The sequence below is a fragment of the Bos taurus genome, chromosome 4 (assembly GCF_002263795.3).
Source record: "Bos taurus isolate L1 Dominette 01449 registration number 42190680 breed Hereford chromosome 4, ARS-UCD2.0, whole genome shotgun sequence".
Taxonomy (NCBI): Eukaryota; Metazoa; Chordata; class Mammalia; order Artiodactyla; family Bovidae; genus Bos; species Bos taurus.
In genome coordinates, this window is record NC_037331.1 from 97,298,757 (window position 1) to 97,320,241 (window position 21,485).

Here is a 21,485-nt window from a genome sequence, read left to right on the forward strand (position 1 = left end):
GGAAGGATATGCTCTGCCCTTCAACCCCTGTTTTTCTCAGGTTTGAGCAATGTGTTCCCCAAGCAAGTTCATGACAACGGCTCCCAGCTTGCTTGATGACCAGAAGGCATGTGAGGAGAGGTGGTAGGTTGTGTTTCTCGTTCAGAATATTGAAAGCTAAACGTCAGAGGCGAGAGACTCACAGACAACACGGTTCTTTGGCTATGGCCTTTACTTTTGGTTCTGATAGCTTTATTTTCAAGACTATTTTCACCAGGTTTGTGCTGTTTATTAGTAATTTAGTAAGCTCGATTTCTCCACTGTGAGTCTCAGTGAACTCCAGGAGTTGGTGATGGACAGGGAGGCCTGGTGTGCTGCGATTCATGGGGTCGTAAAGAGTCGGACACGACTGAGTGACTGATCTGATCTGATCTGAAGCTAGATTTGGACTCGTAGCCTGTAAAGAGGAAATCACATCAAATACAGTGTTAAGGCACTTGGTGATGAACCTGGAAAAGTCTACAGAAGACCTATAGATGAAATTTTGGTTGTCGGAGGAGGTGGGGGTGGGGGGGATTTTTCTGTTCTCTTTTTCTTTTCAATTCTGCCCAGTCTTTACTTTTTGATTAGTTTAACCCTACTGTGTGAATCAGGAATAGTCTTTATGTAACTAACAGGGATTTAGAGGAATTGAAGCAGTCGTCTCTTGATGTATTGTCCTCATGCCTAGTATTGTCACATGTATAGTCACAGTGAACTCTTCTTTGCACTGACATGTCCAGTGGCTCCAGTGCCTTGTTTTTGGTGTCGCATCTTTATGTGTGTTCCTCATATGATGGTCATCAACAAACGTTGATTAGGCACACCTACCTTATAGCACTTTGGGGATACAGAGAAGATTGCTGACATGTGTTATGTTCTTGGCAGTTTATGAAGGACTTGCACATAATACTTTCTCATCTAATTCTGATAACATACTACTAAGTTAGGGCATTGTTTCTCCTTCATTCATTCAACAAATATATTTTTTGTAGGTACTTTCTGGGATGTTAACATTCCACAAAGGGAGAAGGTGGCATTAGAATCGGAAAACAGATGACACTGACAAGAGGCTCACGTTAAGGTTACATGATCTGTTTTACAGAAAGTCACTGCTGGACTTCCATGGAGGTCCAGGGGTTAGACTCTGCGCTTCCAGTGCAGGGGGTGTGGGTTCCATCCCAGGTTGGGGAACTAAGATTCCACATGTCACAGAGTGCTGCCCCCCACCCCCCAGAAAAAGTCACACGGTAATCCAAGTCTGTGCCCCGACTAGTAATGCTGAAGAAGCTGAACGGTTCTATGAAGACCTACAAGACCTTTTAGAACTCACCCAAAAAAGATGTCTTTTTCATTATAGGGGACTGGAATGCAAAAGTAGGAAGTCAAAAAACACCTGAGGTAACAGGCAAATTTGGTCTTGATGCACTGGGATGACCCAGAGGGATGGTATGGGGAGGGAGGTGGGAGGGGTATTCAGGATGGGGAACATGTGTACACCTGTGGCGGATTCATGTTGATGTATGGCAAAACCAATACAATATTGTAAAGTAATTAGCCTCCAATTAAAATAAATAAATCTATATTAAAAAAAATTCTCCAAGCCAGGCTTCAGCAATACATGAACTGTGAACTTCCAGATGTTCAAGCTGGTTTTAGAAAAGGCAGAGGAACCAGAGATCAAATTGCCAACATCCGCTGGATCATTGAAAAAGCAAGAGAGTTCCAGAAAAACATCTATTTCTGCTTTATTGACTATGCCAAAGCCTTTAACTGTGTGGATCACAATAAACTAAAATTCTGAAAGAGATGGGAATACCAGACCACCTGACCTGCCTCTTGAGAGATCTGTATGCAGGTCAGGAAGCAACAGTTAGAACTAGACATGGAACAACAGATGGGTTCCAATTAGGAAAAGGATTATGTCAAGGCTGTATATTGTCACCCTGCTTATTTAACTTATATGCAGAGTACATCATGAGAAATGCTGGACTGGAGGAAGCACAAGCTGGCATCAAGATTGCCGGGAGAAATATCAATAACCTCAGATATGCAGATGACACCACCCTTATGGCAGAAAGTGAAGAGGAACTCAAAAGCCTCTTGATGAAAGTGAAAGGAGAGTGAAAAAGTTGGCTTAAAATTCAACATTCAGAAAACTAAGATCATGGCATTTGGTCCCATCACTTCATGGGAAATAGATGGGGAAACAGTGGCTGGCTATTTTTTTGGGCTCCAAAATCACTGCAGATGGTGATTGCAGCCATGAAATTAAAAGACGCTTGCTCCTTGGAAGGAAAGTTATGACCAACCTAAACAGCATATTCAAAAGCAGAGACATTAATTTGCCAACAAAGGTCCGTCTAGTCAAGGCTATGATTTTTCCAGTGGTCGTGTATGGATGTGAGAATTAGACTATAAAGAAAGCTGAGTGCCAGAGTATTGATGCTTTTGAACTGTGGTGTTGGAGAAGATTCTTGAGAGTCCCTTGGAGTACAAGGAGATCCACGCAGTCCATCCTGAGGGAAATCAGTCCTGAGTGTTCATTAGAAGGGCTGATGTTCAAGCTGAAACTCCAGTACTTTGGCCACTTCATGAGAAGAGCTGACTCATTTGAAAAGACCCTGATACTGGGAAAGATTTAGGGCAGGAGGAAAAGGGGACGACAGAGGATGAGATGGTTGGATGGCATCACCGACTCAACAGACATGAGTTTGAGTAAACTCCGGGAGTTGGTGATGGACAGGAAGGCCTGACGTGCTTTGGTCCATGGGGTTGCAAAGAGTTGGACATGACTGAGGGACTGAACTGAAGTGAATGGCATTGTGAACATCAGGAGAGGGGCATTTGACAGTTTGGGCTATACCTCCTGGGCCCTAAAGGAATGGTAGGAGACAAGCAGTCTCCCCAGATACAGCCCACTGTGGGCTGAGGCCTTGAGGTAGTCATCGTACAATGTGTTCAGTGTCCGTGAAGATGCTGGTTTGAAGCTGTGTTAATCAGGCCTGTGTGTAATTATTGAGTATCTAAAATCAGAAAGCTTCAGAGTTTTTAGAAACCGTTAGAGGTCATGCAGTCCACTCATATTTGTCCCTTTAAGATATGCTCATAACTCATATTGAGTAGATTAGTGCGTTATTTTCTGTAGATTTATTTGTTTCGTAGGAAGTCGTTTGAATCATTGATGTTGTTCCTAGAGTGCAGAATTTAACCTGGTTTCTTCTGCGCATGTGCACGTTTCCTTGGTGATTCAATTATGACTTGGTTTTATGATCTTGGGAAGTATTAATAAAGATATTTTTATTCTGTGGGTTTTTTTTTTTTTTTTTTGGTCTGTAACCAAATCATATGAAGTTTGGAGGAGGATTTTTATTATAGGACTAGTGTTTGTTGTAACGTTGATTCTCTCCTTTTGTTTCACTTTTAACCAAGCAAAATCATTGACTTAGCAGAGCAGTGATATCTCCAATGCAAATATAATAATGGATTTTTTTCCCAAATGAGAACAAAAAGCTCATGATTTTGAATCAAGAGCTGTACGTGTCATTGTATTTTCTGTATTTCTTAAGAAAAACCATTCTTTGATCCGTTGGTGGAAATAGCTGATTCAAATGGGATTTGTCTAAACTCTGATGCCTCTGGGAAGTCTTGATGATCCAGGCTTTAGATTTCTTAAGCTTCACATGTTTTTATCAGTCAATTTCTAAGATACCTCAGAGACCATTAAAACAGATAATAAATCAGGTGAGGTTTAGTTATGTTTGGTATCATGAAAAGAACTATAATTAAAAAGAAGCTGTTTAATTCAGAAAAAAAGAAATGCAATATTGTGTGTGTAGATTGTTAGGGTTTTGAAAAAGTCTATTAAATAGCAGCTACCTTCCCTATCTAGAGTTCTGATACTATTATGAAATAATATATGTAAGCAAATGGAAGGTGAAATACCACTTCCACTTTTCTACTGATAGAAGGCAGACTGGAAGTGTAAGCTAGTTTGAGAGCAAAATGAGTTTGCTTGCTGAACATCAGAATTAGACGAATTTGTTTGCTTAGAGAAGGTGCTGGACCACTTCATCCTTCTCTGACAAGGTAGGACCTTTTATTTGCTAAACTTAGTGAGACAATGCTGACCTTGTACAGGCATTCTGATTTCTGAAGTGAAATAAGAATGTTGCTAAGCTGTGCATGCCCAGCCTTTTCTTCTGTTTTACCAAAGGAGTTTACTCCCCCAGAGTGAATGAAAGATGGAGAGAGGCCAGAGATTACTTTAATTGAGCTTCATTTTAATGCAAAGAAACAGGAATAGTGATCTGGGGGACATTTCTCCCAGCACCCCTCGATGTACATTTGTCACACTGTAAACTCTGAAGTTAGGGTATATCTTCAATTAATGACGTCTTAATGGCTGTTAACTGGAAAATAGTCATAATGAGTTGTTTTTGCCTCAGTATGTGTGAGCTGAGTGGTTATTCTTCACATCTTAACCCTTCAGTGTTTCAGTCAGTGAACCTGTTAAGGAATATATGAGGAAAGAGTATGAAATTTGGTTGGTATAAGAACACCTTCTCTTTAAACCTTCTAATAGCATTAAGAACTTATCAACATTAAACCTTGCAGAATGGGTATCAGCAGTTTGAAGTAAAATACTGGATGTACTCAAATATTAATAAAGTCTTAAATTTATTTATAAATTATTTGACCTAGTTTTGTAATTTAAACTATAAAGAACCTTCAATAAGAAAAAGAAAATTCTATGTAATAAGGAAGCATTGTATACTTTAGTTAGCAGGATTTCTTTTTTCTTATTGTTGCTTCTAACAGTAGTGTATCTTAAAACTACTGGGGTTTTAGATTTGGTGAAATAGGCTTGGTTAGGTTCATATGGGCCTCTGCTCCAACCTTTGCAGCCTTACCTAGACCAGCCTGAGTGGTCCTCCTTCCTTCCTCTGAACTGTGCTGTCAAAGGTTGACACTGAAACAGTATTTCTTACTGTGCTTCCGTGTTCTCCAAAGTGAAAAATGCTAATCCATTGCTTATTTCACGAGGAAGACTGGATCAAGTCATTCATAATAATTTAGTAAATATTAAAGTCAGCTGTTTTCAAAGTTGATATTCCTTATGATAGTATAACATCCATCAGATAGGCTTTTTTTTTTTTTTCTAAGTTCCTATAAGCTAATCTCTTCTCTTTTGCTTTTTTTCTGAAAGGGGGTCCTGATGACAACTTAATTGAAGGTGGAGGAACAAAATTTGTTTGCAAACCTGGAGCCAGGAACATTACCGTCATATTCCATCCATTATTAAGGTAAGTCAAATCCTATGTACTTACTGAAGATCAATATTTTCATTATTTATGCTGATATACTGAATGCCAGTAGGTCTGTCAGCATTGAAACAAATCATAAAAAGACCTTGTTGCATTTTATAGGGCCTCACAATCAAAGTTTGTCAATAGAAAAATAATGTTAACCCTACTAAGTAGCTACTTAGTCTCGAGAGTAATACTTCATAAATACGTTTATTTGATTTTCTTTCTTTCCCATTTCCTGTCCCTCTCCTTTTTACCGTCCCTCTCTTTTCCTCCTTAACTGTTTCAGGATTGGCAAAACCCATGGAGAAATCTAACCTGTCACTTGTTTTTGTAAATAGGTTTTTATTGGCACAGTCATGCTTATCCATTTATGTATTTGCCCATGGCTGGGGCACTAGGTACAGAGTTGCATATTTAAAACAGAATCCATATGCCTCACAAAGCTTAAAATATTTTCTTACTGGCCCTTTACGGGAAACAATTGCAGACCCATGATCTGTCTCACTGATTTAAACTAATGACTCAGATATCCTTTGAGAATTAGCAGTTCTCTGAACAAATACGACTTACGAAAACTGAAAAGCATTATATCAATCAATATGGTTTTAAATATTGGAAGATAAAACTTGATGAGTAGAATGAAATCTATCACAATGCTCAGTTTATTGTGATAATGTGATTTAAGAAAATAAGAATCTGTGATACTTCCATTTAAAAAACTTATAAGAACTTCCCTTGGTGGTTCAGTGGATTCTGCACTTCCAATACAGTGGTTATAGGTTAAATCCCTGGTTGGGGAACTGAGATTCCACAATGCTGTGGGAAATATATAGTGTCAATTAATTTATATAATTCATTATATGCTGTGTGTGTGTATATATATAAATATATATATATACATATATATATTAAGTGCAACATTTAGAATTTCTAAATTAACTATCATATATATCAACTGACTTTAGTAATTAGTTTAGGACTTAACGCTTTTCCAATTACAATTGATTTCTACTTAGTCAGTGTTCCTAATTGTTAGGAAAATGAGAAGATAGCTTAATCATTATAGGCATCTTCTGACCTAGTTCAAACACCATAATTTACTGCTAAGTATACTGTTACTTCAATAAATGTAATCCTAATATTTACATTTGTTTTTAACAATGGAAGAAATCTTTGGGAAGTTTCATTAGCAGTATTGTCACTTTTCAAGAGTTTTTTTATTTTTCCCATAAACTTATTTTTTTCTTTTTAAACATGAAGTTAGAATAAAAAGTGTATATACTTATTTCACACTAAGTAATACATTTCTGGTAAAATATTGGTAGGGTTGAATGTATTCCTGACAATTCTTTTTTTTCTTACTATTTTATTTATGTTGCTTCACTAGAGAGTTGTTTTATAGCTTGATTATACTTTTACCAGTGTAATTCACTTGTTTAGTCTCTACTTTCATAAAGTAGTTTAATTGATTATTGATTAGAACTAGGGAGAATTTTGTTGCATAACGCAAATAGTTAATTATTTTTTCTCTGTGTAACTCTTAGTGGAAGTCACAAGACTGTTAAGTGGTCTACAAGCTGACTTAATTCCTTCCTAAGCAAATGATCATTATAGACTTTAAATTAGCCTTTGGGTCAGATTTTAACCTTGCTTCTCATGGTTCCATGGGCTTTTGGAACTTCAAATGACTAAGATCTTTTAGTGTTGGTTTTTTGTTTTTTTAATTTTTGCTTTTACACTTCAGCATTGGCTGATTACTGAATTTATTGTTCCTTCTAAAGTTTACAAGTTTATGAGAGTTCTCTGGTGGCCTAGTAGTGAGGATTATGGCTTCCACTGCTATGACTCAGGTTCAGTTCCTGGTCAGGGAGCTGAGATCTTGCAAGCCCTGCAGTGTGGCCAAAAAAATAAAGAAGTTTAAAATTTTAGTTTCAACAGTGAGAAGAATCAGTGTGCATCATCTTGCTAGTATATTTTACTTTGATAATTATCATAAATCATGTATCCTGTAGTCATTCATGTATTCATTTTTGTTGTTCAGTCACTAAGTGGTGTCTGATTCTTTGCTACCCTGTGGACTACAACACACCAGGCTTCCTCGTCCTTCACTATCTCTGGGAATTTGCTCAAATTCATGTCCGTTCAGTTGATCATGCCATCCAACCATTTCATCCTCTGCTGCCCCCTTCTCTTCTTGCCCTCAATCTTTCTTAGCATCAGGGTCTTTTCCAGTGAGTGGGCTCTTTGCATCAGGTGACCAAAGTATTGGAGCTTCAGTTTCAGCATCAGTCCTTCCAATGAATATTCAGGGTTGATTTCCTTTAGGATGGACTGGTTTGATCTCTGTGCTTTCCAAGGGACTCTGAAGAGTATTCTCCAGCAGCACAATGCTAAAGCATCAATTCTTTAGCATTCAGCCTTCTTTATGGTCCAACTCTCACGTCCATACATGACTGCTGGAAAAACCATAGCTTGAACTATACAGACCTTTGTAGGCAAACTGATGTCTCTGCTTTTTAATACACTGTCTAGATTTGCCATAGCTTTTCTTCCAAGAAGCAAGCATCTTAATTTTGGGGCTACAGTCAGTGTCTACAGTGATTTTGGAACCCAATAAAAGAAAATCTGTCAGTTTCTACTTTTTCCCTATTTGCCTCGAAGTGATGCCAGATGTGAAGTGGGACCGAATGCCATATTCTTAGTTTTTGAATATTGAGTTTTAATCCAGCTTTTTCACTCTCCTCTTTTACCCTCATCAAGAGGCTCTTTAGTTCTCTTTGCTCTCTGACATTAGAATGGTATCATCTGGATATCTCAGGTTGTTGATATTTCTCCCTGCAACCTTGATTCCAGCTTGCAAGTCATCTAGCCCGGTATTTAGCATGATGTACGCTGCATATAAGTTAAATAACAGGGTGACAGTATATAGCCTTGATGTACTCCTTTCCCAATTTGGACCTAGTCCATTGTTCCATGTCTAGTTCTGTTGCTTTTTGACCTGAATATAGTTTTTGCAGGAGACAGGTAAGATAGTCTCATATTCCCATCACTTTAAGAATTTTCCCACAGCTTTTTGTGATCCACACAGTCAAAGGCTTTAGTGCAGTCAATGAAGCAAAAGTAGATGTTTTTATGGAATTCTCTTACTTTTTCCGTGATCCAGTGGGTGTTGGCAATTTGATCTCTGGTTCCTCTGCCTTTTCTAAATCCAGCTTGAACATCTGGAAGTCCTCAGTTCACATACTGTTGATGCCTAGCTTGAAGGATTTTGACAACTATCTTGCTAGCATGTGAAATGAGGTAATTGTAACATAGTTTGAACATTCTATGGCATTGTCTTTCTTTGGGATTAGAATGAAAACTGACTTTTTCCAATCCTGTGGCCACTACTGAGTTTTCCAAATTTGCTGATATATTGAGTGCAGCACTTTAACAGCATCATCTTTTAGGATCTGAAGTAGCTCGATTGGAATTCCATCCCTTCCACTAGCTTTGTTTATAGGTTTGAATACTAAGGCCCACTTGACTTCATACTCCAGGGTGTCTGGCTCTAGGTGAGTGATCACACCGTGGTGGTTATCTGGGTCGTTAAGACCTTTTTGTATAGTTCTGTAGTTCTTCTTGCCACCTCTTCTTAATGTCTTCTGCTTCTTTTCGATCCTTGCTGTTTCTGTTCTTTATTTGCCCATGCTTGCATTACTCAGCCTAATAAGACATTGTGTGCAATTAAACCCTGAATGTAGGCTTTTAATGGTGAGAGGTCATATAATCAGTTTTTCTGCCTGTGGGTCTAAAATGAACAAAAGCATATTGAAATAAAAAGATTTCTAGCCATGCCTAGGTAGATTCTGAGATACTTTGACCAAAATATAAACCTAAAAACTAATAGGACTTATATCTGCCTCCCACCACCCCCTCTCCCAACCATTCCCACTGAGATATTTGTTATTTTTTGTTTCTCTGGAAACATTTAACCAGAATGGATGAATTCGCTCTAATAAACTGGTTTTATTTAAAGGCACTGAATTGGGGGAACGGAAGGAAGATACATTAATGTTGAGTGGCATGTTGCCCTTCTTTTGTCTAGGTCTGCCAAGCATTTATATTTTTTCTAAAATTTATATTTTTGAGTAATTACATTATGTTAATTATTAACCATCATGTAAATATTAATAAAATTTAAAGTAAAGTGAAGTCACTCAGTCACGCCAGACTCTGTGTGACCCCATGTACTGTAGCCTGCCAGGCTCCTCTGTCCATGGGATTTTCCCAGCAAGAATACTGGAGTGGGTTGCATTTCCATTACCAAAAAAGTGTGTATTTTATTGAGGTATTAACCACAGTTTGCTATAGAGTAATAAGTTTCAGTTATAATTAATATATAATCTAACTATTTCAGGAACTTTGAAATTACTTTGTGGCTGCTGTTTGGGAGGGGGTGGGGGAGGGAGTGAGAATTTATTTTTCCCTATCTATTTTTAAAATTTCTTATTATTCTTTATTCTCTAAAAGCAGATTATATTGTACCTGAGATTTGTTAGTGGGCTTCCCTGCTGGCTCAGTGTTAAAGAACCCGCCTACAACTGCAGGAGATGCAGGAGACTTGGGTTTAATTCCTGGATCCAGAAGATTCCCCTGGAGTAGGAAGTGGCAACTGGCTCCAGTATTCTTGCCTGGGAATTCACATGGACAGAGGAGCCTGGGGGGCTACAGTTCACAGGATCTCAAGAGTTGGACATGACTTAGTGACTAAGCAACAAGGACAAGGTCTGTTAGTGCAATTTTTTCTTATAGCAAAAAAAATGGGTGAAGATAGAGTTATTACTTGAAGAACTGACTGTAGCCATCGAACTGAAGTATTTAGAAAACAGTCTAAAGCTTTACCTCTCTGCTGCTGCTGCTAAGTCACTTCAGTCGTGTCCAACTCTGTGCAACCCCATAGACGGCAGCCCACCAAGCTCCCCCGTCCCTGGGATTCTCCAGGCAAGAACACTGGGGTGGGCTGCCTTTGCCTGTCTACTGCATGCATTTATTATTGCATGCATTCTGGAATAATTAGGCACATTAGTGTGGCTTGCTACTAATGTGTCTCTAATGAAAACAAAAATATGCATTTGATTTTTGTATTCACCATCTCATCTCTGTGTATAAGTTTTTGGTTTTAAAGGTGGAATCATCAAAGAAAGGTGGTGGATTTTAATGCTAGTGCATCATCATTTGAGAAACTGAAATTCCAAATGTTTAGAGCCAGTCAGACATGAGAACTCAGGAGTTCAAAGAAGTCTTCTCATTGTGTCCTCACATAGCCCCTTCCCCTTCTAACTAGGGCCCTGGTCCTGTTGTATTAGGGACTCACCCTTATGAAATCATCTTTTCTTATTTATCTACTGCAGAGAATATACATTAAATTTTGCCGTTAGAAGAAATTTGGGGACCTAATTTATTAACTGATTTATTTGGTCATTCTTTAAGCACTAAAGCCATTGTTTCAATGGAAAGGGGATTTGTATACTGCATGGTAGAGAGGACAGACCAATAAAAGTGGGTGTGGGGGAGTGGGTATGAGTGACCACTTTGTAGTCTTTGATATTGGTCAAATCACTGTGTGTCTTTGTTTTTCATATCTATAAAATAGAGGAGTTGGTTGGTCTGAATTTTGTTTTCTATCTTCCAAGTTTTGCGATTTTGTGATTGGGAAATGCTTTTTACAATATTTACAAAAATGTCCAATGGCCTGACATTTAAAATCTGAAAAGTCCAAATGACAATGCATTGTTTCTTTTGCTTATTTGCTTTAACTAGCCTTTAAAAGCCATTTGGCTCTTTAGGATAATGAGCACTTTGCATTTATGAAGTACCTTTCTTATGAGACAGTTGCAAGAACAGATGTTTGTAGTCTTGGGGTGACTTGGCAGAGGTAAGAGGCTCGAGACATAGTGGATGATGATGGTATTTAAAGTTGCAAAAATGTCACTGATGCTTCCTCTGTTGAACACAACTGGAATACTCAGTATCTGGGCTGTGAGCATTTTTCACTGTTTTTAGCCACATTTCATTAAATCAGGCAGCAATTAAACACTTCCTGGGTTGAACCAAAAATATTTATTAGTCAGTAAGGAGTAAGCTGGCATTTAGGTCAGTTAGGGGGATCCAACTTTTATGGCCACATGGGTTTTGCTGATAGTGTCTCTCTGGTTTTCTGTGTGCCTTTCTTTGGGCAAACAACAGTAGGAATGACAGGTAATTGTAATCATACCATCCAATCATTCTTGTCCATAATTATGGAGAAGAATAGCTTCTAAAAGTTAATCATGTCAGATGTATGATAGAAGCTGCCAGTTAGCAGCTGTATAGGGAACTGTTTCATAGCTTCAGAGAATGGCTATTAGTAAAAACTATTTTCTAAGACTTCATGTTACTGTGGTTTGAATATGCAGAAAGCCCTCTTTTTATGGGTGAAGCCATTAATATTCATCTGTTTGATACAGTAAAAGTCCTTTGTCCCTCCTAACACTTCTGTTTCCTGAAATGGAAAATAAATCTCTGATACTGGTCAATGTTGACAATACTATCCAAAGATAGTAAGCAAATGCTGTTATGCCATTAGCCTATCAAGATGTTCAGTTCAGTTCAGTCGCTTAGTCGTGTCCAGCTCTTTGCAACCCCATGGACTGCACCACACAAGGCTTCCCTGTCCATTGCCAACTCCTGGGGCTTGCTCAAACTCATGTCCATTGAGTCGGTGATGCCATCCAACCATCTCATCCTCTGCTGTCTCCTTCTCCTCCCACCTTCAATCTTTCCTAGTAACAGGGTCTTTTCTAGTAAGTCAGTTCTTTGAATCAGGTGGCCGAAGTATTGGAGCTTCAGCTTCAGCATCAGTCCTTCCAATGAGTGTGCAGGACTGATGTCTTTGAGGATTTACTGCCTTGATCTCCTTGCTGTCCAAGGGACTCTCAAGAGTCTTCTCCAACACCACAGTTCAAAAACATCAATTCTTTGGCACTCAGTTTTCTTTATGGTCAAACTCTGACATCCATATATTAATACTGAAAAACCATAGCTTTGACTAGACGGACCTTTGTCAGTATTCTCTCTGCTTTTTAATATGCTGTCTAGGTTTCTTCCAAGGAGCAAGCGTCTTTTAATTTCATGGCTGCAGTCACCATCTGCAGTGATTATGAAGGAGTTATTCTGTGTAACTTTCCATATATGAGAGTTTTTAAATAGTTGTGGCTGAACTATAAATTGTTGTTTTCTCTTGCAGAGGTAGTATGGTTCTGTGGGCAGCTTTGCAGAAGTTTTGTAGGTTTTTTGTGTGTGTTAGTTTTGTAATAAGCTTTGCCAACAAATCTAAGTCTTTTATAGAGAATAATTTGGGAGTAATCACTTAAAAATTATGAATTATGCAGATTATTGGTCTAAACCTGCTCTAGCTCAAAAGGTCTTTTCAACCTCTTCTGGTACTGACTTGCTTGTAAGTGATTTAATTTGGTAAGGCTGTTTTATATCTTCAGAACTCCAAGTCTGCTTTCTTATAACACCCTGGATTTTCGCCTTTTGTAATCTCTCTCCCAAACATTTTCTCAACATTACTTCCATAGTAAAGGGAGTAGTGGTTCACATGTATCTTCTGTGTGAATGGGATACCCAGTAAATATTTGTTTAAAGAATTAATAGGTGGAGAAGGAAATGGCAACCCACTCCTGTGTTCTTGCCTGGAGAATCCCAGGGATGGGAAAAAAAAAAAAAAAAGAATTAATAGGTAACTTATAGGAGTGCTTAGCAATTATTTGTTGATTTGAAGTGAATTTTTTTTATTAAATATGAATAAAAATATAAAGGGAAATGTTTTAGTAATGATATTGAAATAGATCAATCTTTCTTTTGTACCTAAAAATGGTGTGTATATTTCATATATATGTGTATTAAATATATATATATATGTGTGTGTCTGTGTATGTATATATATATATACACATATATATTTTAACATTGTTTTATCTCTATTGTAACTATAGAGTGTTTGTTAAAGGCTAAAATATCACAAAGTTAAAGTGAATTGGGAAATTTATTTTTTTAATATCATTGATCCTAAACTACTAATCTTTTAGACTCATGTTTTGTTTTTAATGGTTATATAATAGAAGCAGATCCTTTTTCTTTCACCTTTTCTTTCTTATTACTATATTGAAAGGTCATGGTTGCATTAAACAACTTTTTCCTTATTCTTTCATGAATTATGGAAACCCTTTTCAAGATTATAAAGCCTTTTCTAATAGAAGCAACCTTGCTTTAAAAGCTTTCTTATGTAGCTTCTGATTCTCTTAGGTTGTTTTCGTTGTTGTTATTTTTTACTTTATTTACAAGGGTTCCATAGCCCCTGGACTCTTTCTTTATACTAGATGGATAGTTACATAGATACATTGTGAGAGTGTGTGTGTGATTATTAGAGTAAGTGTGAATGTCTTAAACAGAAGTCATCCTTCTGTATTTCTTTCTCAATGTTTTTGTCTTGGAGAAATGCACAAAGCTTGGCCCACCATGTCAGTTTGATGTGTGCATTGGCATTTGGCAGAATATTATTCTGAGTCTTCACAGGTATATATTTTTATACAGATAACATGTTTGTTCTTAATGAGCTAAAGCTTATATAGACATTTTGAAAGATGCTGGTGATTAGACAGTCTAGCAAATAACATTGTAGATCATACATTATTCATGCATGGGAGGAAATGTGGCTACCCTGTTGCATTTTTATGAAACACAATGCTTTTTTCCCCCTGTCCTCAGAATTATGAAAAATATTGCTGTCTTTTCAGAGTGTCTGACCTGTGAAGGCCTGTGAAACACTTGAGTTGTGGTATATTTAGATTTCAAACCCCACATTTGAGTCACTGCTTTTGAAATTATGTAATATTATTTATATATATTGTATTTTTGAATTTATATAATAAATGTTAAATGCTTTTAATCTTCAAACTAAGTAACCTTTGGAGATTATAAAAAAGTCTTTTTGAAGCTTTTTTTTTTAAGTTTTGTATTTTCAAAATATGATAATGGTATATGGCTGAACACTGATTGCAACTAACTAGCAATTTTGTATTAATAAAGTGAATTGGTGAGTCAGTCAGGTTCCAGTCCACATGTCAGTGCACAATTCAGCAACAATGTCAAGAGAGGTCAGACAGGCCAGTCTAGTTAGCAGGAAAGTGTTGACTGGTCCTTATGAGAAACAGCAGGAAAAATCAAAAATGTTAGTGAAAAACAGAAGAGTTGCTACCTGATTTCAAATATATAAAATGCCACTTAAAAGAAATAAAGCAGTTTTGTGTTTTGTTGTCTCATAAATCTGGAGTGGAACTAGTTGGTTGGATGTGTAAGATTTGACTCTACATAGTGAGAATGAATGAATGAATGCTTTTTTCTAATGAACAAAGCAGTTCAAAAATAGGAAAATTTTCCTTGGAAGACGGTATCCTTCCTAGAGATGCTTAATCAAAAGATGAATTCCAGGTGCAGTTAACAAGGTGCAGAGTTGAGAGATCTACATTCTTTAAGTCTGTGATTGGAAGTCTTTCTAATATACTGTGCAGCTCCAGAACTCTGGTCGGAAGTGTTTATTCCAGTCTTGATCATTTGGGTTAATTTTTATACTTCAGTTTAGTGCTTATGATTATCATTGACCAAGTGAAGCTGTTACGGTTGACCAGGTCTGACTGGTCAAAGTCATTACGGCTTTGACTTTCTTCTTTCCAAAAAGGATAAGAGAGAAACTCAGATCCTGGCTGTACAGAGAGCAATTATTAGAGGAACTGCACCCTTCTCGGCAATGGAGTTCCTTTTACTCTCTCTCTTTTTTTTTCCTTCTCTGCTCCTGTTTTTGTACTTTTCTATTTTTCCCCCCCCCCGTGCCAGTAACTGGTGCGTGTGTTATAAGTTAACCCTTTTGGGGACTTGTAAGACAAAATGAAAGCGTACTTGTTTCTGCTGTAAAGCTAATATGGAACTAAAACTGTATTTTCAGATAAACCTAAAATCATCATGACTGCTGCCATGATTTTGACTTTAAGCTGATAGTTTAGTTGCAGATTTTCTTACTATCAATGAAGTTTTCTAATGATCAATTAACATTATTGGAAGCTTACATATACGAGACAGTAGAGGAGGTTCTTTCCAGTGCAAAATGTTTACCTAATTTGTGTGTTGCTTTTTATGTATTCTGAACATGTATTTGTCTTGGACTGCGGTAGCCAAAATATGCTTATTCAGCATTCAATGAAATACGTTTCCTTCCAGCCAGAAGCCCATTTACATCTGATTTTGAGACCTAAATTGATAATATAAGTTGGTATCAAAAATAGCATATGAATACCTAGAGGGAAAACATGGTCTTTCCCTTTAATAACTTATATTCCTTCGGGTGTTGACTATACACACTGTTTCTCAGTGTCATTTGGAAGATTATTTTACCATTTCCCCTTGCCTCTTCGAAAACACAGACCGCAGCCTCGTTCATTTGGTCTCTATTGCTCTTTCGCATACTTTGTCATTAGCAACTGTCTTACTTTCAGTAATTGTCATTTGAAAATTTAATCATTAATACTGCCTACTATTTTTTTTTAAATATGTTATACAGGAAATTAAATATATTCCATTCTGTGGCCAAGAAACCGTTTTAATTTTCCTTTTGTAGTAAAAAATAAAAAGCAACCTCCAGCTAAGCATGTGTTTTTTGAGATTTTGTTACTTAATAAATGAGAAAGGAGAGTTCCTTGATTCAAGCAAGAGAAGCAACAACAACCAGATTTAAAGAATTGACATGGAAGTGCCATTAAAGAAGATTGAATTTTTAATTACCTTAATTTCATGTTTTGAGTAAGAGCAGGGGTTTTGAACTTGGAAACGCTGGGTGTGTGCCTTCTTTTCTTTTTGCGATTGAAATAGAGACTGGAGTCTCTGATGTCCTTAAGTAGTTTTCAGCACTTGTGGGAGAATGCTAATGATTTGGTGATTGTTATCATTAAGCTCAGTGAGCATTCTTTTTTAAGATAATTTCATTTATTTATTTATGCCTGTGCTGGGTCTTCATTGTTGGATGCAGACTTTCTCTGCTTACAGCAAGCGGGGTCTGCTTTTACTGTGGTGCACAGGCTTCTTATGGTGGTGGCTTCTTTTGCTGTGGAGCACAGGCTCTGGGTGCACGGGCTTCAGTAGCTGCCGCATATGGGCTCAGTAGTTGTGACTTGTGGGTTTAGTTGCTCCGTGGCGTGTGGAATCTTCCCGGACCAAGGATGGAACCCATGACCCATTCACTGGCAGGCAGATTCCCATCTGCTTCGCCACCAGGAGCATTCTCAATGAGCATTCTTTAGAGCCTATTCTTGTAAGCTACCACGCTGTGCTGCTGCTGCTGCTAAGTCGCTTCAGTCGTGTCCGACTCTGTGCGACCCCATAGACGGCAGCCCACCAGGCTCCCCCATCCCTGGGATTCTCCAGGCACGAATAGGTACAAAAGTATTTAATGCATAGCAGGAAGAAAAAAGTGTAATGCTAGAAAGTTTGTAGGATATTGCTCTTAGTGAAAGAATACTCAAGTATTTTACATTGTTGGACTCTGAAAGTGACAGCTGCTCAGTCCAGTCCCAACTCCTTATAACAGGATTTCCCAGGCAAAATATTGCACTGGGTTGTTGCCGTTTCCTTCTCCAGGGGATCTTGCTAACCCTGGGATAGAACCCAGGTCTCCTGCATTGCAGACAAATCCTTTACCCTCTGAGCCACCAGGGAAGTAGTTGGACTCTATGAGTTCAAAATCTGTAAATATTTTGCAAGCTAATTTCTTTTTAAATTTTTATTGGAATATGACATACATCATTGTGTCCAAATCCTTACAATATTTGTGTATTCATATATTTCTATGAATTTTTACATATATACAAATATATATATATATATATTCACATGTAACCACAACCCAGGTCAATATATGAAATGTTGATATAGATCATTTTTTGTGTCCCAGAAAACTTCTTCCTATTGACAGTTGACATCCATCCCTGAGAGGTACTTGTTCTTATTTTTTTGGCTGTGGATAGATAGGTTTTGCCTGTGCTTGAACTTTATCTAAATGGAATACTGTAAGAAGTCCTCTTTGGTGTAACCTTATATCGTGTCAGTTACCATGTTGTTGGAAGCAGTAGCAGTACTTGGTTCCTTTATGTCAGTCATTGTATCAGTATATAGTTATAAAATGTGTAGTTATAAAAACAAAATTTGTAATCGGTAGTTATAAAAGCAATATTTAATTATTGTTTGGGAATAAATGAGAACTTTTTAGAGTTCTGTGGGCCTAAGGACTGCTTACCAATTTAAACTGCTTCAAAGCAAGTTTTCAAGAAATCTTTTGATTTCCTATCTTGTGGGACCAAAGGGCCAGTTGAACATGTAAGAGATCTGGTGGGGCTGGGGTGGGGTTGGAGGGGAGGGATGGTGGTGAATGCTGAGGGGTGGTCCAGGTAGGTGGTGATATGGTGTGCCCAGAAGCAAGACTATATAGATAATGAATATATACTGTGCCCTACAGCCTGGGAAATAAAAGTGAAAGCCAGGGAAGATAAAACTAATTGACTCTGTATTTCCTAAACTATGGGATTTATGAATCAGTCAATGACAAAGATAATTAGAACCAACATCATTTGCCAATTTTAATACAGAATAAGAATTTCAACACTAAGAAAAGTGGGAATCATATGACTTCATAATTAAGAATTATGGTTTTCAAAGAAAGACAGTTGGCACCTTAAATCAACATTCACAGGAAAAAGTATTAATATGTAGAAATATCAAAGGAAGCAGCGAGCCGGCCCAGGCCCAGCCAAGAGGCTCTACCCTAAATGTAGTGAGGATGTAAATCGTGTGATTCTGGCCCGTAACAGACAATAAAAGTGCTCTGAGTAAATGAGCAAATGAGCGGTTGGTAAGTGGATGGGCAGGTTGTGAAAGCACAAAATAAAACTTGATGGATATAGTAGGTATGCTGCTAAGTCGCTTCAGTCGTGTCCGACTCTGTGCGACCCCATAGACGGCAGCCCACCAGGCTCCCCCGTCCCTGGGATTCTCCAGGCAAGAACACTGGAGTGGGTTGCCATTTCCTTCTCCAATGCATGAAAGTGGAAAGTGCAAGTGAAGTCGCTCAGTCGTGTCCGACTCTTCGTGACCCCATGGACTGTAGCCCACCAGGCTCCTCCGTCCACAGGATTTTCCAGGCAAGAGTACTGGAGTGGGGTGCCATTGCTTTCTCCATAGTAGGTATAGTAGACCCATAGTAGGTCTTGGAATCTTTCATTTTAGTTCTTGCATATTAAAAAGATACGTGTTTTTAAACTCTTTACACTGTCTTGGGCTTAGTTAATTGCTGTCATCCACTGCCATCAGGTTAGCTACCTGGCTACCAGAATATAGTATGTTCTGTCCAGTCGCATTTGTCATGGCCACTTTGTTTTCTGAGTTGTAATCTATCTGCAGTCTCTCCGGTGGCCACTAGCATTCCCTGTCAGCCGTGATGCCTACCGCCCATAGGCAGCTCTCTTTGTCTGCCCAGTGTGTTTGGGGCCCTGGCATCAGCAAAGCCACCAATATCTCATTTGCATATTTTATTTTATTTTTTTTCAATGTCAGAGTGGAAATAATAGCAAAGAAAATTGTATGAAAAGAGGTGACTCAATCCATTCTTTAAAATGAAATTAGAAATGCTGAGAGAGTTGGTAGAGGTACATCAATGCTCAAAAATGCATCTAAGTGAATCTACACTTCTTTCTTATTTTGAAGCTTTCAAGCAAATTGAAATGAGGATTTCACTGAAGAATAAAAAGGACTCTGCATCCTCTCTAAAAGTTGGAAGCCCTCTGCTTTATAAGCCTTAATTCATTACATTTTCTCTTGTACATGTTTTTTGATTGGCAGGCTATTTTTTCAAGATTCAGCTCTGACATTCAATAGGAGTTGAGTGTACTTAAAATAAACTGAATTTTCAAGGGAAATCCTTCTATTTAGTCATATTTTTCTGTTAATGACTTTTTGCTCATTTGTTTCCTTTTCTCCAGCAAACAGTTACTGAAGGATTACTGTGTGCCAGACATTGTCCTTACCTTTTCTCCTTATTAAAGCATCCTGGTAATTTTAGAATAAGAAGATCCGTGAGAAAGAAGTCTGTTATCCCTCTCACCAGTGCTGAATTTCCTTAAATTTTCTTCTTTACTCTTAGGCATTTATTTGTCATAGAGGCACACTTCTTTGTGTGGCCTTGTCTTTTTCAGAGGCAGTTTCTCCTCTAGTCTTAATTCCATTTCCCTCCATGCCCTGTGGGATCTTGTTCTTCCTGTTAGATTCTTTCTCTCCGCTGTCCTCAGTCTTTTCCTCTCTACTGGCTCCTTCCCCAGGACCTATAAATATTTTTAATCTCTCCCATTTTATAAAAATCTCTTAATCCTGCATTTCATCCTCAGCTCTCCAGCCTATCCCTTGAGTTTCTCTTTTCTTTTCTCGTAATCCGTTCCCCATTTCCTTCCCCCTCCCATTCATTTGCGCACTCCTGACCAGTCACTGTCTCACTGCCAAAGCTCAAGGGTGTGTTTGAGCCTTGTCTTAACTGATTTCATAAGTATTTTATACAACTGATGCTGCTTTTGTATTTCAGCCTTTTCCTTCTTTGCTTCTCCGTCACCACTATCTCTGACCTCCTGTTCCTCTTCATATCATTTGTCCTCAGGCTCGTGAACATTCCCTTTTCTCTACCCGCTCACTCAACACAAATTCTCCACAGAGCCTTCCTTGACTCTTTTCTGCTTCTTTTGCCATTATTGTATCCATTCAGTATTTTTAGCTATAAATTTCAAAATGGTAGCTCCAAACTGAACTCTCTCCAAAGGTCCAGGTCTAAACCTAAATAATAATAATCTGTTGAAATTTTCCACCCCCAACCTCCAGTCCCCTACGCATACCTGCATCCTCGCCCAAATCATCTTCTGCTTCTCATCTTCCTTTATTGACTCTCCTGAAAGGTGATGCCTCCAGCTCTTCAGTGATCCAGATACCACCACCTCCTAGTATCTTGGGGTCGCTCTAGAACACTCGTGTCCCCCTCACCTGATTCATGCACTATCATTCATTTTTGTCCATCCTGCTTTGCAATTATGTCTCAAATCCATTTTCTCCTTCCCATACCTGTTGCCATTGCTTTCCCCTCTCCTCTTTCTAATTGGTTTCCACTCTAAACCTAAACTTCTCTATCTTCCCTACCTCTGCCAGAATGATCATGTTGCTTCCCTCATCTTTGTGATTTTGTACTGTCTACTATTCAAGTCGGAATGAATGGCTTTTTGTAGAGCATAAGGCCTTCTCTGACCTCATCCACACAGCTCTTGGGCTTCTTGGTGGCTCAGACAGTAAAGAATCCTCCTGCAGTGCAGGAGACCTGGGTTTGATCCCTCAGGCAGGATGATCCCCTGGAGAAGGAAATGGCCACCCACTCCAGTAGTCTTGCCTGGAGAATCCCATGCATGGAGGAGCCTGGCAGGCTACAGTCCATGGGGTCACACAGAGTTGGACATGACTGCTCTACTAAGCAAAAGCACAGCACACAGCTCTTGTGCTGACCTTTTATGCTCTAGACCCTCACTGGCCCTTTCCTTTTCTTAGCTCTGCCAAGCTTGCCCATAGTTATTTATTTCTACCTAAATCAAAATCAACCATGCCAACCTTCTCATTTTCATTATCTGGTATACACTTGATCCTTCCAGATTCAGTCCTGTCTCATCTTCTCTCTCAGCTTTTATCTGGTCTTACACTCACCCACTGTTGTAAGATGTAAGTTAAATTTCCTTTTGAATTATTTGAAATATTTTTTGTGTGAATTTTTAAAATTATTTTGCTTTAGACATCTTCATTATAGCACTTAACACATCATCTCAAGATGGCTCAGGGCAGGACAGTCTTATTTTGAGATTAATATACACATACCCAGTGAAAATGTTAGAAAAATGGCCATCATCTTAGGGGAAAATGGTAACATCTGAATTACTAGTGAAGTTTAGGAAAAGGAGAAGAATAGGGATGAGGAAGGGAATTGGATTCTATTCAGACTTAAGACCTTGA

At 38.2% G+C, this 21,485-nt stretch overlaps 1 protein-coding gene across 5 annotated transcripts in view; it reads left to right on the forward strand.

The window, feature by feature from the left end:
• Positions 1-21,485, forward strand: part of EXOC4 (exocyst complex component 4) — an 806,015-nt gene that overhangs the window by 358,673 nt on the left and 425,857 nt on the right. For all 5 annotated transcript variants that reach the window (XM_024990789.2, XM_059885681.1, XM_059885683.1 and 2 more), the window contains one exon: positions 5,228-5,324. In XM_024990789.2, the coding sequence (XP_024846557.1) occupies positions 5,228-5,324 (97 nt within the window). The remainder of the gene's footprint in view (positions 1-5,227; positions 5,325-21,485) is intronic.